General features: G+C 42.0%; 1 protein-coding gene across 3 annotated transcripts in view; it reads right to left on the reverse strand.

Annotated features, from left to right (window-relative positions):
* The window catches only part of POC1A (POC1 centriolar protein A), a 68,718-nt gene that overhangs the window by 13,385 nt on the left and 36,040 nt on the right, over nt 1-19,293 (reverse strand). For all 3 annotated transcript variants that reach the window (XM_042799692.1, XM_042799690.1, XM_042799691.1), the window contains exon 10: nt 976-1,113. In XM_042799692.1, the coding sequence (XP_042655626.1) occupies nt 976-1,113 (138 nt within the window). The remainder of the gene's footprint in view (nt 1-975; nt 1,114-19,293) is intronic.

Genomic DNA, 19,293 nt, shown 5'->3' on the forward strand with positions numbered 1-19,293 from the left:
CCATCACCTTACCCTTTTTGACAAGCACTTCAAGAGCAGAGATCTAACTCAGGCTAGTAATCAGCATATTCAATACCAAGGGTTCAAGACCTGCTTGTTCTTCCTCAGAAACAACACTCAAACTCACACAAAAACCCTCCCACACAGATTTTTCCATCCTACGACCATGCTCTCATCTACAGATCACCAATGTTTACTATCCCATACTTTCTCCCTGCTTCTCACATACCTCAACCACACACAATGAAATTCGGCCCCAGACAATGATCAGAAATTATATTTCTTCACAGGAGCAACGAGCAGCTATTTGCTTAAAAAAATAGCTATAACCCCAAATTCTTAAGTAAACACATACTATGATGATCACCATTAACAGCTGGTACTGTTCAATCATTGCTTAGTGACTTTGAGGAAGAGCTGTATGTTAATGCTTTAGCAAGGGATTAGTTTGCTAGCTGTGGGTGAAAAGCATGTTTCAGAGATGAGGCACAGAAGGGCCCAGACTTGTTGATGGGAGGAGAATATTGCAGAAATTGGACTGTGTAGGTGAATGTTGGGTGGGGAAAAGGAACGGGATCTGAACAGAGTTTATCTGTAGACTGCAGTATAATGGAGGAGGGAAGAGAGACAGAGATTATTCACCAAAACAGAGTCCTACTGCCAACCACTCCTCTAGGCATCACCTTAGATAAACCTTGGCTAATAGCACAGGATACCAGAGCTTGCTCGAGTAGCACTCTGATACACTGCAGCATAAAAGAATTCGGGAAGAGCAGGGTCTGAGCTAGAAGTTAATGTGAGGCAGCTGATAGATATAAACTGACAAACAGATGAAGACAGATTTATCAAAAAATTACTGAAAAACAGAGGTTCTGAACTAGCCACACTTTTATTCTATGAAACCATTGCAAAATATTCCCAATTCTTCCAGTCAGAGGTACCTTTGTGATTGAAAAATTAAAGAGCAAACCATACCTGAGTGAGAACATCCAGCTGTCCCATAATATGCTCCAAGGTATTTGCAAGACTGGTCTCCTCCTCTTGCTGCGCATGGTTCCTAGAGTCCTGAGGTTTTGCTTTCTTAAGATGAACACCACAATCCATTTCTGATTGCTAGAAAAAAAGACAATTTGCTATTGCAATGCAAACAACTGAAGGAGGATCGCTGTTTCATGAAGGGTAAAGACTAAAGAACAGCTTATGTTGGGATAGTCTATGTTATTAAAAATGGGCAAAAGAGAACAGGAATTTTTTGTTCTTGCCACAGCTAGAGAAGGAAAAGTTGCTGCATTTGTCTGTCCTTACCAGGTGGAGGGTTTTTTTTTGTTGTTTTTCTGGGTGCAGGGGGATGTTTGTAAGTGCTTTATTTGTTTGCTTTTAAACCTTCACCAGGAAAGGCAAATCTTAGATAACAATCTTGTAGCAATCCTGCATAGTTCAAGTTTTATATGCACAAAGAGCTTTAGTATGCAAGATGTTCCAATATGCATTAAAACAGTTTTGATTTAGTCATTTTAATTTTGTTTATATCTTGAACTGGTTTTCCCTCCTCAATAAGGTTAAGAACAAGTTTACTTTGAAGTTTCAATTTCAACTGTTTTAGTTATGCAAGCCTGAATATTTCATTTCGAATAAATTAAGTTTTAAAAGCACAAATAGATCTTTACTAGATAACTTATTCTTCTTTCCTTCTCTTTCAAAATGGTATCTTTCTTCTAGAACAAACACTACTTGCATTATTTATCTGCATTACTGCCAGTAAAAGGTCAGAGAAGTTTATCTAACTAAACAAGGTAGCCAACTGATTAAGCAATTGCAGACTTAAGTTTCTCCATTTACACTAACAGACAACATTTGAATCTAACTCCAAGATCACATCACTCAAAACTTAGTTCTCCATGGCCCGATGCCAGGTGCAGCTCCATCTCATGCAGTTATTACTCACATAAATGACTGCACTTTGCAAATCAAAGCAGCAGCAACGAATTCTGACAAATTGAAACATGGTCTCTGAGTTCTCCTGCATGTACTTTTTCTAAGCAAGAAATGACGAGTTGCTTCCGTCTCTTTTCTCACAGACACTACTCCGTGTGTATTTCTCAGCACTGGATTGATTTACCTGCTCATCTCTATATTTGATGCCAGCCATATGCAGATGTGCAACTAAGCTGCAACAAGACCTTACACCAGCTCACATAACTTTAAACCCAAACTGTTTAGTGTATTATGAAGATATATACACACACATTAATGTATACACACACACACAATTTATGTAAGGGCCAACCATTCTTCCAGGCCCTGCCAACCAAACTATCCTCAGAGTCAAGCATCACAGGACCAGTTTTGTTTAAGGAGCAGGAAAGGAAGGAGAAGGTTTAAAGGACACATGTAACTGCTCCACAGGGGTCACTGTGCTACCCCACAGGCTTGGGGTACAGTTGGGTATCAGGCAGTACCAGCCATGCCAGTCTCCACTAATTTGTTTCCTCCCACTTGCTTGGATAATTTGGATTATCTACAGGCCCTAGGCTAACCCAGCCCATGCTCCAGGTCACACTGCACAGCCTCGGCATGGGAGCCACACTCAAACTACTCCTGTGCTGCAGATAGCCCATCAGCCACGTGTTGCTCACTGATGCATTGATTTAATCAATAAAAATATGTTCTTGCAGAGATGAGATAAAGCCAACCTTACAAAGCCACTATTTGCTATTTAAAAGTAAAAACAAAAAACCCCAAAACACTGCTTTTCAATGGGTAATTAGCATTAAAGGCATGTTTTCTTGTTATTTTAAGGCTGACTATCCTATTCTGATGATGTAACTTTAGGCCAGTCAATCATGGCACAGCAGAAATTTTAGTGAGCTAACACTGCATACAACCTGCACTTAAAAACCCCAAATGATGATGAGCTATCCACTTCAAAACCCATTAGAACAAGCTGACTCACAGAAGCAGAAAAATGACTGTACCAACATATTTTCTCCCTCTATCTTTATAGCATAAATCAGACAGCTTTTTATAAAAAGCTGATAGGTTGAACTCAGAGTTGATATTCTCTTTGCCATAGTCCACAAAGTTTAAGAGTCTGGCATATGTGGAATGGCAATACTGCATAGATGTTTCCATATCCCATGCTTTAAGGATCAGGTGGTCTCTCATCATTTCAAGTTGAAGCCAAGAGCAGCAGCAGCTCTTTGTCACAGATGCCACATTCAGCTCACAGGCTATGTACCACCCTCATGAAAAGCCAAACAAGCCACCTCCACAAAGCCCATGTGGGCTCCTCAAGGCACTCTGAATGGTGGCAACACCCCCAAGAACAGAATTATATCTACATTTAAAAATAGCAGCATGACAATATGGCATACTGCCCCCATTTCAAACACCACAGCTGCTTGAAAGGTTCCTTACAGCCCATCATCAAGAAGATAACCTGTGGTTAGTGTCTTCAGCAATGAAGTTCTGACTTAGTTCATTTATCTAAACCAGGGACACATTCAGCCAGCAAATAAAAGCTATGCCAAATGTGTCAGCGTGTGATTTCCAAACAGGAGGCTTTCAACTGACCAAGGTCTTTGAATATTCAGTTCTAGGAACAAGCACATCCTACCCTGCCACAGCAGGTGCAAAAAAAACGAGTATCCAACACCCACACCTACAGACAGCACTTTGAATCGCTGCCCACAGTCAGGCAGAGAAACTGAAGCCAGTTTGCTCTAGCTTCTCACTCACCCGACCCGCTCTGATGGCACCAAGCTGCAGCCTGAAGCCTGGGATCCGTCCAAGCAGGCTTCTCAAGGAGGGGCCCTATATACGGCGTTCAACAAGGGTTGAGTCCGGATTTGCCCAGCACAAGCGTGACCATCGCAAGGTGGAACTCACTAAAACTGCCTGCAAACTCTCAGCTAGACACGCGTGGAAACCCTGCAGGCTGTGAACGCAGCCCACGCCGTACAGAGCAGCGGGAGGACAGCAGCAAAGGATCGGCCGGCGGGCAACCCGGCCAAGGTGGCCACGCACACTGCTGCGTCTCAAAGGCACAGCACTTCCCTTTTCACAGGTTAGGGGAGAGCGTCTGCATCCATCCAGATCAGGTTCACTAGATTAATTTCAACTCACTATTTTTAAAGAGGCTGAGGAGCCCAAGTAGATATATTCGTATTGATACTACCCAAAGCACGTGTCTCTGCTACCAGCTAACAGCAGGGAACAGTGATACCATGGCCTTCCTACCATGACATTAAGGAGAAAATCAGGGTGGATGTTTGGGTTTTTTTAATCCTTTTGGGTTTTTCAAGCCAAAAATCTCCATTTTTTACAGTCAAGGAAAGCTTTGCCTGCTAAAAAATACTACAGCCGGTACTTCACAGGACAGATACTGGGCAATTTTACAAGTATCCTAAACTCAAGTGGACACCAAGAATTTTGTTTGACATTCATTTTAGAAAGCTGCCAAACATTCTGATGAGCTCAGACACACTCTCTAAAAAAATGGGAAAGAGATTGCAATGCTCAGAGGGACAGGTTGTCTGCCATAAGCACCCACCTGGACTTCTCTCGTAGCTCAAACACAGCAGTGACACCAGTTGAAGCTGTGTTATAAAGGCAGTAAGGCCATCTCTACCAAATCATTAGTACAGCTTCCAAATTTGACAGTGGTAAGCATCACTGTGGAGTCCTTCAGGGGAAGCTTTGCCCTTTACATTTTAACAAGAAGAGGGAAATGTTTGGAAACTTTCTCTTAACAGCCAGACTACAACTTGTACTTCCCACTACCTTAGTGGCCATTACATTTGAAAGGAAATGTGCACCCAAGTGAGGAAAAAACAAATTGCCCCAGACTGAAACCTTTTCAAATTTTATAAAAGAGGATTAAATCGGGTCCTGCTACTGTCCATAAGAATGAACAAGAAACCCCTCACAGACCAAGCTACAGACACCCTTCTCCTAATAGCCATCCGTATCATGTGGTAAGTCAGCCAACTGGTGATCTAAATTCTAACAGATTTTAAAAAAACATCACAAAAATACAGAAAGAGCTCTGAAATATGCATTGGCTTTGTGACAGTCTCAGTACTGATGAGCATCACAATTAGACACCTGTGCTCCCATCTGACTCACCTGCAAGGTAAAGCACCAGCTGAATCCTGGGAACAGGCAACAGAAACAATGACACTGCTGCAGAGGTTTCATTTATTTTAGTCAAAGTTCAAGTGTGCAATTTATTCAGCACAACCGAACAAATGTATTTGCCATTAAATATCTTATTACAACATCTGCGTATTAAGCACTGGGAGTATAGCAAGAAGCAGCTGAACATTAAAGGAAGAATAGATGAGCAGTTTCAGAATACAATATAGCTCTCAGTGACAAAGGGAAAACAGAAGTGATTTATTTATAGCAACCACTTAAAGACAGCACAGTGCAACTACTTGGGGGAAGGGGAAAATTAATCAGCCTTCATTCCAGAGGTCTCTTTCTGAGCCTCTTACGAAAATTGTTTTGGCTAAATGCATTCTGGCCAGCTATTACAGTGCTGATTGGGGGGTGGGGGGGGCAAGTATTAACTACACAACACATGTACATCCATAGTAAAACTAAAAGGGACAACTAAAAAAATGCCATTTTGCTTTCTAAATTGTGGGATTTAGAATATATATTGACAGGATAACCACCTACCTGAATTCTACACCTACTAATTAAAAGTAGGATTCTTACAATTCAATCCAGAGGAAATATTTCTCTTCACCTCTCTCCACTGGAAGGGAAAAACTGAGTGGTGTGAGTGAGATAGGTTCAGCTTTACCTTTAAGTCCCTTTAAATCCATTTCCACAGTAAATCTACTGCTTGGGGGATTTTGCTTGTTTTTTAAGGAGAATATGATGTTATTAAGAATTAATTTTCAAGTATCTAGAAAGATGGCATTCCCTTTAAGCAACACATATATCCAACGTATTCAATTCACTACAGATATCCAATGTATTAAAATTCACTAAGTGCAATTAAATTCACTATCTTCGCTCAAAAAATTCCCCTGGAAACAACAGAGGAGCAGAAAACTCCCGAAGGTGGTATACATTATTTATTCGGACCCCAATTCTACTAATCCAAATGAGAGACAAATACAATTAAGTCTTCTATTTCGAGGAGTCATTTTCACTACAGGTAAAGCAATATTTTAAATGTGTTCCCAGAGAGCAACAGTGACATCCAGTGGAAGCACATTACTTTCAAGGTAAGCTCCACGGGAAGGTCAGATAGGGTACACCATGCTAGATTGGAGGATTCATTAAAAACCTCACTTCTCCCTGCTACATACAAAATATCATTGACTGAACATAGCCCTCCAAGCACAAGTAAATTTCTCTAGACAGGAAAAGTATCCCCTCTTCAAGGCAGAACTGAAATTTCTGGAGCAATCATGTTCACGACTTACATTACTCCACATCTACTGTCCAGACCAGCATAGGGTAACAACTAGAAACAGGATACAAGTTAAACTAGCTTCATGAAACAATTTACAGGACCATTTATCCCTGCTCACCTCTTATTTCAGGATTCCAGTTGCAATAACAGAAGGGGACTTGGGAGGGAGGATGAGAAAAAAAAGGAGGTGAAAACCTTACTTGCCTTTTATTTTTGCTTTGCACCAAAAGGTAAAGTTGCTTTAGATATGCAAGAGGCCAGAAATTTAGACAGAACCCTTCTCCCTATTGGTGCTACTAAAAATACCGAGTTAAAACATTAAAACTTGGCACATGTACAGTAATGACCATATTTTGCCACGGGCCAATGAAGTCTGTGACAACCCCAAGAAGAATTAGAGTTATCAGGTACATCTCAAAGCCCTTTAAATCACAAGCTTTGGCACAACAGTGCCTTAAGTGAACCACTAGCAGAGGCAGGTAGATGGAGTAAGGTTTGTGTATTTTATGTGAAGCAGCATCCAGCTCTGCTGACCAAGCTGCCAGGAAGGAAGAAAATGGGGGTAACAGCTAATGGCCAGCTACAGTACTCAAACGTGCCTGAAACCAGTCTGTCCATACACAGAAGGCTGCACTTGGATTTAAAATTGTATTTGCTTACAGAAATACTAGCATCCTACTTCTGCAAGTGATGCTGTTTGGCAATCTCCAGCCAAGACCAGGTCCTCACTCTTCTCCTGCCAGAAGGGAAAAACTGTTCCCTTCCCATGTTTCAGTGACCTTGCTCTTTGGTTCACTGTCTGTTGGTCCACTTAACTTGCCTCTTTACTCTATAAGTGTCACTTTTAACCCAAGACAGGCATTAGTATCATGGTTTTTGAGGTAACTTCAGGTAACAAGCATCAGTGCAGACTGCTAAAAGCATCCAAGCTATATGCTGTCCATGTTTTCCAGTTGGTTTATGCTGTACACTACTATATGTACACACCATGGCATCAACTGGTCATGTGTCAGCTGAGACCAGGCTCATGATTTTTTGTGACCTTTGTTTATACAAAAAGTTGAAAGAAAGTAGATCCCTGCACTGATTTCCAATGATGAGTATATCTGGCACTGGAAGGAACAGAAGTCACAGTTCCTCATAAGCTCTGGCAATGGGGATCACCACAACCCAAAATCAGTAAGGAATATAACTCTAAAAAAGCTGGGGTTTCCAAGTGACTAGTAATTAATGCAATACTACATTAATTCACAGTCTTATTAAGGGAAAATGATAAAATAATAGAAACTAATTTACAATAGTCAACTCCTTTCAAATTTGAGTTACATTTTAAATAGCTAAAAAGCCCTCCACAAACATTGAAGAAGAATCAAAAAGTTTTGCACACATTACATTTCCAAAAGCACAAATGACATTTCTGTGATGAGTGAAAACGAGAAACAGTAATGCCAGACATTAAAAGCCCAGTGAAAGAGTGCATGCACAGGTAAAACTTAATGACTACCAGCTGTTTAAAATATAAAGCAGGTCGGTATTTATTGAGAAGGAAAAGCTAAGGGTATCCTTCAACATTTTAGATTTGTCTTCTCCTACTTTGCTTCGGCATTTTACCTCCCTTAACCAATTCTCCCCCCTCATCATTCTTAGTGTTTTCTTAGGAGATACGAAGAGGTCTTCCACATTTCAGTATGGAGTAATTACACTTTGTTGGACAGGTGATGCTTAACTGGCTATCCTAACACTGCTCCTGGAGAATAACAGCACCAAAAATCTCAAAGGAACAGTTTTGTGTGGAAACAAGCCACTATAAGAACAAAAAGAAAAGTATGAGAACCATTGGTAAGAAATTTCATGAAGAATTGAACTACCATTCCCTGACTTTGCTTAAGATTGCTCTTGGGAAAAGCTCCCAAGAAAAAGCAGCCAATCCCTGAAACAAGGTGTTTATCCTCAGCCTTGGGTTATCCAGCTACAGGTTCTTTTACACGAAAAGCAGTAGTCTCCAAGGCAAGAATAAAAACACACACAGTGATCTCCTGAAGCGTGAACAACAGCTTCCAGCTCATTTTCATCAGAATCATTTGCCTCTTTCTAATGAAACAGGTATGTATATGCTATGTAACAATCCTATCATGTGCATGCCTATACTAATGTATAAATAATGCACGTTTTATATATATATATACACACATATGTAAATATATGCAGACACACACACACACCCCCCACATGCCCATTTGTTATTACTCTTGCTTGAAGTTTGGATTTTAGCAGAAAAGTTCAAGATCTTATAAACTTTTAAAGCTTGAGCTATCTTCATCCATCTCAAAGCTGACAGAAAATAGCAGCTTGGAAAAAAACATAAATCTTGCCTCTGATACTTCTCTTTGAATTATAACTCAAGCATTAAAACAAGCCACATACACCAGCAACCTAAGTGGGTGAATTTACATTAATTAGACTGAGATGCTGAACTTAAAAGGCAATTTTTATTTGGACCAATAATGACTTGTCAGGACTTGCCTTATTGTTCCAGAGCCTTAAAGAACAAATCTATTTGCTGTAAAATGACAGAAATCAAAAGCTGATCCTCTTATTTCTGCAAAAAATCTCGTCAAACTAGAACACAAGGGAAAACAGTTGTAGTAGCACTGCTGATCCCATCTACTAACAGGCAAAGCTGTTGCAGGTTGTTGCAGCCATTCAGCCTCTTGGAAAGCCAAGCTGAGAGTGCCCAGACCCTGCCTTTTCCTCTCTAGTCCTCCATCAAGATTGGAAAACTCTCTTAAACAGTCTGCAACAATGCGTAAAAAATGTTAACCCACAAAACCAGAGAAGACATAAGCTTTAATTTGTCTGTCATGCACACACTTCTCTCCTTACATTGACCAGATAAAAAGAAAAGCAAATCCAAAAGTTTCAGGGGAAAGAGCAAGGTAAGGGCAAAACCCATTAGCTTGTGAAAATTGTTTCACACTGCAACAATGAAAAAAGCTGAAAGAGTACTAGAGGGCTAGCCATTAACAGAGGCTTCCTGGAGTATCTTCCAGAAAGAAACTCTGCTGTTGGTTGCTTGCAAGGTAAAAACTCATTTAGTTGAGTAAGAGAAAACGATTTATTTTGCTCTAATGAAGCATCACAGTCAAATGCAGTTAAGATGCAGAAAATCCATGAGATCTGCAGTGAGGCCCCAAAGAGCACAGGCAACTGACATAGACATCAGTTCTGCTCAGATAAACTTGGGCTTCCTGATACAAAGAAACATAGTGCTGTGCTGGACTTTATTCTCCACTGAATTAGAGCCAGACTCTAGAGCTCAGCTGTATCCAGCCTTTTCAACAATGAAACTGAGGGGTTACTACCTTGGGGGCTACCCACAAAACAGATGATGCAACACTGATGCCTTCCTGCCTGAGGTTCTGGGCTAGAACCAGGTTATCTGTACCTGGGTGAAGGAGTTCAGATAGGCCTGTAAATACACAACATGAAACCAAGTTTCTATTGCTTTTGTTAACAAGAACATGTGAGAAGTGAATTGGCAGTGTGCTCTTTCTGGCACACATTAGCCATAGATCCTACTAACCATATTACCACAATAGGAAGAATTATTATTTTCCCATAATATGAAGGTGCTGAACCAGGCAGCAAGAGATCAAGCAAACCCTCTCAGCTAGCCAGGCTTGCTCACCATGACAGCTCCCTTAGTCAACTCAGTGTCTAGTATCTCTTGGGGGCTAGAGTTCATCCCACTAATCTCTGGTTTCCAGGAAGACAAGTGGAAAACACCATGGGAGCACACTTGCACAGAAAGAACTACTAGTTGCTCTTGCTAAAAGAAGGACATGAGAAATCAAAGAAAATTACATCCTTCCAGCTGTCACAAGATTTATAAGCACAGCCTCGTAACACTTGACCAGGCCAAAGCAGAGACCCAGCTTTGTCACACCACAAAGGAGAGAGAGGAAAGGAGAAGCCTTTTCCGCTGTTCCTGTTGAAGCCCGGGATCCTCACAAAGAAGCTACAAGGTCACATGTTGCAATAGGCTTACATGAACGAGCTTCTTTCAGTGAAAGGAGAGTGAAGGTTAGGCAGCTGTGGGTAACCATCTGCAATTGCACTGCCTGTGAAGGATGTGGGGAAGAGCTCCCAAGCATCCTGTGATCAGTCGTAGTGAGACTCCTGTCCATCCCTGCGAGGCTGCTGCTTGGACAGCCAAGCAGGGTAAAGAGCAGTGGAAACATCTTGAGCACTCACTGTTGTTCTCTTAAATAAATAATCAACCTACCTATTCCAAGAGGAATACAATCATTTACCAAACTAAAGCTTCCTGGAGCAGGAACAAATCCTCAGAAAAACAAGGTGACAAACAGATTAGGGAAAATAACCACTCTGCAAACCACATTTATCCTGAAGGCTGAGGTTGGATCCCCTGCTGTTGGATACAGGATTCCTCCCTTACAACACTTAAAAATAAATAGAAGGGGGTGGAGGAGGTGCAAACGACAACACACATTCACATCCAATTGGAAAGAGTTACAGCTCTGTGCAGTGAAACTGCTTCCCTCGGGAGGGGATTTCACAGCAAGTAAAAAAAGAAAAAATGTACAAAAGTATTCGTAAGTATTAATGGATGCCAAAATTAGAGATAGTTACCAATTTGAAAGCCAAAAGGTCAAAAAAAGAAGTGGCACATCTGGCTTATGAGTAACTCAGGAGGAATTTATTTACACAAGGATTGAGTGGCTGACAGAGTGAACTGATGCAGTCAGCACTGAGACCACGGGCTGAGCACAGGAGGCACCCAAGGTCACCAAACACAAAACAGAACCAGCAAAGGAAAGAGGTGGACTTAACTTTGGACATTCAGTTACAGGCCTGACAACTTTATGATCATCAGATCACGTTTTTTGGAATTAGTCTCCAATTCTATTCAACAGGACTATTTTGGAAAAATTGCCATTGAAGAAATAAGCATAGTCCAATGACTGGAGAAAATGGTGAACCCAGCAGTGTTGAAGGAGGCCTAAAAAAAAAAAAAAAATCTGTCTTAACCAAAAGATGCATTTGAAGAGTCCTGGGCTACTTTTTAAAAAGACCTTTCTGCTGAAGCACTGCTATTCCCAAGCTTCACTTTGTGAAGTCTGCTATGGAATTAGCTTTCAAACTGGGTAGTTCCACAACTGAGTGCCATTTAACTTCAAAGGAGATAAAGACATTTAAAATATCTGTGCTCTTGAATTTCAAAAGAGCAGAAAGACTTCTTGGGAAGAGTGACAGAGGACAACTCTGCACCTCTGCCTATGTCTCCCTGATTGCTCTACCAAGGGATTACCTGCTTCTGACCTGTCTGCACATCTACTCACATGTGCAGGTCTCAGTACTACCAGGAGCTGAAAACTAAGCTGCATATATTTAAGTTATACGGTTGCAGAATTCACAACTGAAGTGGCAAGTGAATCACTTCCCCATCATCTGTAAGCCTATTGTGATAAATAATAGAAGAATTTTGCTTTCGCTAAAAGTAATTAAACAATTGCTTCTTAGGCTAAAGCTATTATTAGTACAATGATCCAAATTTTAAGAAAAATAAAAGACTTTACTACTGGGAAAAGAAAAGGGGGGAATTGATCTGAGGAAACACCAACCCAACAGCCGCCCCTCTTGGGATGCTCACCAGATGGTCCATATCAAAGGGTGGTAACTCCTCTGCAATGGATTGAGAAAGAACAGAATGGGCCATCTCTGGTATCCCTTGTCCTTGAGATAAGAGAGGAGCTGAAACCACTGAGCCAGAAAAGACAAAGGAGCTGCAAATTGGCCCAGACTTGAAGGACAAGGTGTACTTGACCACAGGACTGAAGAAAGAAGATAAGATTGTAGAAGAAGCCAGGAGGCGTGCCGAAGGTGTTGAAACCGGCAGCTGGGTAGATAAAAGGGGGTTTGAAACTTAAACAATTTGGTGAGCCTGGATGGAGCTGCGACTCCTCGGCCACCCCAGCGGCCACCCCAGCGCTGCATTTGCTCTCTTACCTTAATAAAGATTCATTAATCCATATTTGGATGTGATTGGCCTTAATCTACCTATAACAAAATTTGGTGCCGTGACTCGGATCCAGACAGCTGACTCGGAATTCAACTCTGGGAGGGCGCCCCCATCCTTGGATGGTCCCAGGGGGAATCCCGACCAGGCTCACCTGGATTTTCCGAACCGAGATAGGAGAGCAAAGAGGATACGGGGTGGGGGATCGGACTCCCCGGTAACACCCCAAGACGGCCGTTCCCCGTAATATTTGTGCACGAAGACCGAATGAAGACTCTGGACTGAGTGAGTATACTGCGATACCGTTCGGTTGGGGACTGGGTACCCAGAGTGTGAATGATTGAGACGTCCACTGGACTTAGGAGTCCAAGGGGCGAAGCGAGCGTGGACCTCCCACTAGTGCGGTTCCCATTGCCCGCGGGGGCGTGGGCCACGAGCGGGGGAAAGCGAGGGACTCGTGTGACAGAAGGCACTGCTGGAAGACGGGCCAGAGCAAAAGTAAGGCTGCTGGCACCATACAGAATAAGCAGGGTGGGGGTGGCGAACTCCCTAAAATACCTCCAGATAGTCCGTTAGGGCTTATAATTCAGCATTGGGATAGTTCCCCCTCCCGAGGAAAAAAAAAAATATCTAGGGAAAAGATGATCCATTATCATATGGAAGTATGGGGGGGGAAGGAGATAAGAAGGGATTTATATTGGCCAGTTCATGGCTCTTTCGAAGACTGGATATGTCAACAATTAAATATTTATGTAAATGACAAACAGCCATTTAATAAGGAGGAGAGTGAATACGCCTTCTTATGGATTCTAAGTACATCACGAACCACAAATTTATTTCCGCTAAAGGAAAAACAACAAGAAAAACAAGGATATAGATGACACTCCACCTCCTCCTCCTCCCTATGTTTCCCCTTTTAATCCACCCCAAGACTCTGGGCGGGATTCTTCTCCCTCCACTCCCTCAGAGTCCCCGTTAATTAAAAAAAATTAAATTCTGAGTCTGATGAGGCAGTAATTCCTCCTCCACCTAGGAGGACGACTAGAAGTCAGACTCGGGAAAGCAGAAGGGAAACAGCAATGGGAGGACCCCAGCCTGGAGTTGGTTTTGTATCGATCCCACTCAGCTCCGGGGATGTGAGAGAATTTAAGAAAAAATGGGACACTTATTGGAGGACCCTCTAGGGGGTGGCAGAACGGTTTGATCAGTTCCTTGGCCCAAATATTTACACCTGGGATGAGATGGAATCCATCTTGAGAATCTTATTTACTAGTGAGGAACAAGGAATGATCAGAACTGCTAGTATGAGACATTGGGACCAAAGACATCAACAAGGACCCGCTGGGGATACAAAGTGGCCCCCCCAGCGACCTAACTGGAATAATTAAGACCCGGTCCATAGAAATAATATGATAGACCTCCAAGACATGGTAATTCAAGGAATTAGAGGTTCAGTACCGAGGGGGCAGAATATTAATAAGGCTTTCAATGAACAACAAAAGAAGGACGAGACCCCCACTGAATGGTTAGAGCATCTAAGGAAGGGGTTGCAATTATATTCGGGTCTGGACCCTGATAGTCTGGTGGGTCAGGCCCTATTTAAGACCCAGTTTGTGGCTAAATCCTGGACGGATATAAGAAAAAAACTAGGAGCTAGATGGTTGAGTTCCCAGGGTAATAGGGAGCCAAGGATTGCCACATTTTCCACACAATCCATTAGGGAAAGGCTGGGAAGAAAAGCCTAGCGGTGGGGAAAAAAAAAAAAAAAAAAAAGGAACAAGAAATTACCAGGTGGTATTCCATCAGACAGTCAATTAGGAAAGAAATTAACAAATTGGGATTACAGCCCATATATCAGAGGAAAGAGTAAAATCAAGATGGTAAATTATTGTATGTTTAAATGAATTAAAGGACCTATCAGGAAAGATTCGGTGTATTGGCCAAAATATGGATCAGAAGAGGATTGGATTTGTTAAGCTCTTAATATTTGTTAATTCAAAGGAACCATTTAATCAAGAAGAAAGTGAATATGCCTCATGGTGGAAGAGGTTGCAGAGATTTGGGATTTTTTTTTTTTAATTGCAGCAGGGGGAGCAGGTTGAAGAAGGTGAAAGGGAAAGGAAGGAGATGGGACCCTTTGGATAACTTAGCCCCCCATACAACCCGGCACACCTAGAAAATCAAGGGGTGAAGGGGGTGCAGCAGGAAGATGCGGGTGAAGAGGCCCCTGTTAATATCAGGCCTGAAACCCGCCAGCAACGAAGCAGGGTGGGGGGTGGGGGGATCGTTTAAGGGAGCACGGGGAGGCTAGGGTTAATCCCTTGCCGGGGTGGGGGAGTTCCAGTGGCAGGAATTCTAAGGGGGGTAGGATTTGTGGATGTGCCGCTCAGTAATGTAGAAGTGAGGGCGTATAAGAAAGAAATTAGGAAGTTATTAGAGGACGCTGTGGGGCTGTCGGAAGAGATTCATCAAGTTTTGGGACCCAGTGTATACACATGGGAGGAAATGCAGTCGATTATGGGAATCCTTTTTTTCCCCTGAAGAGAGACAGATGATCAGAACGGCTGGAATGTGGATATGGGAGAAAGAAAATCAGCAGGGGATACCCGGGGAACAGAAACTCCCTGTAACCCCTCTGCAGTGGAATCAGAATGAACAAGAGGGGAGGAGAGATATGAGTGACTCTAGGTCATTATAATAAGAGTCTGGATGAACTCCTGAGAGAAGCACAGAAAGTATATTTGAAGAAAAAAAAAAAAAAAAAAAAAAAGGAATTAAAGGGAAAGTGGGACCAAGAGAAGAGGCACCACTGGCTAGGGAAATCCCAAGGGGATGTTTTTATTGTGGGAAAGGTGGGGGGCATTATAAACAAGAATGCCCCCAGAAAATACAGGAGCTGTTGGTGTTTGAAGTAACCCAATAGGATGAGGGTGGTAATCACTAGGGGTGTCAGGAGGTCTACCTCCTGGGGGGTATACCAACAGAAGAGCCGTTGATAAATTTGAAATTAAATCCCCAGGAGGAAGATTATGTAAAAGATACAGCCTGGGCTGTATGGGCCAAAGGCAAAGGGGTTTCGGTCCCAGTTATAAAGAATGTGTTAATACAAGGGGAAGATCAATATGCTGTTAATGATCTGTTGTTAATGCCAGGGGTAGGATGTAATTTGCTAGGTAGAGATTTACAAGTGCAATTAGGAATAGGTGTGGTGCTGGATGAAGGAAAACTGGTTAAATTACTAGAATTATGGGAGAAGAATCGGGGAAGATATTCAGGAACCAGAGCATGACTGTGTGGATTTTATAAGTTATCAGACGAAAATAAGAGAAGATCTGTTAGATGAACCTTTGCCCTATAGGGAAAAACTATCTATTAATGGGTCCTCTCAATGCCTAGAAGGGAAAAGAATATCGGGTTATGCAATTATCAAGGGGCAGAAGATGGAAGTGTTTGAAAAGGGGAAATTACCTGCTGGGTGGTCAGCACAAGTCTGTGAACTCTATGCCCTAAAACAGGCATTGGTATATTTGAGAGATAAGGAAGGGACAGTGTACATGGACTCAAAGTATGCATTTGGAGTGGTCCACACATTTGGAAAAATATGGGAAGGGAGAGGGCTTATAAATACAAAAGGGAATGAGCTAGTACACGAGCAGCTGATCAGAGAAGTTCTAGAAGCCCTGAAGCTCCCTACAGAAATTACAATTGTGCAGTGCATGTGAAAGGACATCAGAGGGGAGCATCGATGGAAATAAGGGGGAATAATTTAGCAGATAAAGTAGCCAGAGAAGCAGCTACAGAATTATCATCAGTAGTTTTACTGGTAATAACAACGGGGGATTATGAGAATTTAGCCCCGAATTTCACAGAACAAGAGAAGGTTATACTTAAAAATAGGGGGGAAAAAGATCCAGAAGGAAAATAGACTTTACCAGATGGAAGGTAGATGTTAAATAAAACATTATCATGAGAAATTCTGTCATTAATACATCAGAATATACATTGGGGAACGCAATCACTTTGTGATCATTTTCTTAGACAATATGGGTGTATAGGAATATATACAGAGGCTAAACAACTAGTTGATCGATGTCTGATTTGTTAAAAAGTGAACAAAAAGGTATGAGAAAAAGGTGGCTGGGGAACAGGAGCTAGCCATACAAAGCCTCCAGGTAGACTTAACAGAGCTACCTCGAATACAAGGGTGGAAGTATTTGTTGGTATTAGTGGCTCACTTAACTCATTGGGTGGATGATATCCCCCACACCAAGGGCAATGGCAAGCATGGTATCCAAGGTGTTATTGGAAAACATTATCCCCAGATATGGATTAATAGAAAGAATAGACTTGGACAGGGGAACACATTTCATTTTAAAAATTATGCAACAACTATCTGAAGCCTTAGGGATCGAATGGGCGTGGCACACCCTATGGCATCCTCAAAGTTCTGGAAAAGGAGAAAGAATGAATCAAACTTCAAAACAACCCTTGACTAAGTTAATGATTGAGACTCGGATGTCTTGGATTAAATGCCTGCCATTGGCCTTATTAAGGATCAATACTCAGCCACGAGCGGACCTGGGAATTTCTCCTTATGAAATGATGCTTGGATTACCATATATGAGTAATGACAGGGATATTGTCACCCCTGAAGTAGGAGATCAGTATGTAAGACAGTATGTAATAAGAATCACTAACACTTTAATGAAACTAAGAAAGAAAGGGCTTCTGCCTCAAATACCACCATTGGATTTTAATATCCACAATGTAAAACCAGGTGATTGGGTATTGATAAAAGTGTGGAAAGATTAATCATTAACTCCTGAGTGGGAAGGTCCATTTCAGGTGCTGCTGACCACCGAGACAGCGATCTGAACAAAAGAAAAGGGGTAGACTCATGCCTCCTGAGGAAAAGGACCAGTGGAAAAGCCTCAGGAGTGGACTGTGGTACCATCCACTGACCAACTACAAGTCACCCTCAAAGGACTAAGTAAATTCATCAGGAGGGGATTGAATGACTCTTAACCAGTGGTTTGACTGGGTTTTTGACTGGGTTCAGAGGTAACACTGTGAAAACTTACTTATTCATTTACTTACTTGATGTATAGGGAACCACAAAAAATGTCAGGGAAAACCTAGCGTTTACCGAGCATTAACTGGCAGACAAGTGTCAGAGTGGTTTTTGGTAATAGATTATGAGCATTTTGGATTCAATCAGGCATTGCTAGAATATCAATCTAATAGGGTAATACCTTGTCTTGAGTGTATATACGGATGTTATGAAGCGTGGGTTTTATGTGAATGCGTAATGTGTCACCAGAGGTGGTATTTCTCGCAGATGGAGAAAATTGTGTTATAACTGTAATAGGGACTGTGAGTATAGGGAAGGGGCACGAACTGTAACCTTGATTTATGGGAAAAAGAGGTTAGTCCCCGGAATTTTGGATGTCCCTGAGAGTTGATGGAAGGACACTATCGGAAAGTGCCAAAAGTTTGCTTTGCTTAGAAACAAAGGAAGTGGCTACAAAGGAGCTGCACTTGAATTGACTGTTAAAACATGAATTCGTTAAACAGTAGAGGGCAAGACCGGGTTAACCTCTGTGCTCGCCACCAAGGCCACCTTTATCTCAGCTGTGGGCTGCAACCCCATAGGCATGAGAGGTGGGAGTATATGTTATACCAGACCTCTGCTAATCGTCCTGGTACGGTTTGCCCTAATAGCGGCAAATCCGCGCATCAAGTGCTTACTGTTATGTCCAATATCAGAGTGTGGAAAAAGGTTGGATTTTTCTTCCTTTGTGCTATGGCATGCTTACTGTTCTTACCATGTTTAATACCCTGCTTTATATGGCTAATATCTCATGTTATTGAGGGGATGCAAATAACAGCAATGTCGATAAACCCTGAAATGGCTGCATTGGCTGGTGCCCACGAAGTTATGATATTAAGAGAAGAATGAGACTAAGCGTTAGTAAACTCAAGCAAAATAGAGTATTAAAAAGAAAAGGGGAGGTTTGTGATAAATAGAAGAATTTTGCTTTCGCTAAAAGTAATTAAACAATTGCTTCTTAGGCTAAAGCTATTATTAGTACAATGATCCAAATTTTAAGAAAAATAAAAGACTTTACTACTGGGAAAAGAAAAGGGGGGAATTGATCTGAGGAAACACCAACCCAACAGCCCCCCCTCTTGGGATGCTCACCAGATGATCCATATCAAAGGGTGGTAACTCCTTTGCAATGGAATGAGAAAGAACAGAATGGGCCATCTCTGGTATCCCTTGTCCTTGAGATAAGAGAGGAGCTGAAACCACTGAGCCAGAAAAGACAAAGGAGCTGCAAATTGGCCCAGACTTGAAGGACAAGGTGTACTTGACCACAGGACTGAAGAAAGAAGATAAGATTGTAGAAGAAGCCAGGAGGCGTGCTGAAGGTGTTGAAACCGGCAGCTGGGTGGATAAAAGGGGGTTTGAAACTTAAACAATTTGGTGGGCCTGGACGGAGCTGCGACTCCTCGGCCACCCCAGCGCTGCATTTGCTCTCTTACCTTAATAAAGATTCATTAATCCATATTTGGATGTGATTGGCCTTAATCTACCTATAACACTATATTATGCTGTACCTATTACCAGTCTCACCAGGATACCTCTAGTTTGAGATAAACAGACTATACACAACCCTTGCAGACTGTCTAATTCACTGCCTTTTGGACCTCTGAAAACCCCACTCCCCCTGTTCAAGATAGCTTTGCCTCTGAGGTACTGCAATACAAGTTTTAAAAGTAATTTTCTTTAGCAAGCCATACACAGAGGCTTAGACTA

The sequence above is a fragment of the Tyto alba genome, unplaced genomic scaffold (genome assembly GCF_018691265.1).
Source record: "Tyto alba isolate M040663 unplaced genomic scaffold, T.alba_DEE_v4.0 Super-Scaffold_3, whole genome shotgun sequence".
Taxonomy (NCBI): domain Eukaryota; kingdom Metazoa; phylum Chordata; class Aves; order Strigiformes; family Tytonidae; genus Tyto; species Tyto alba.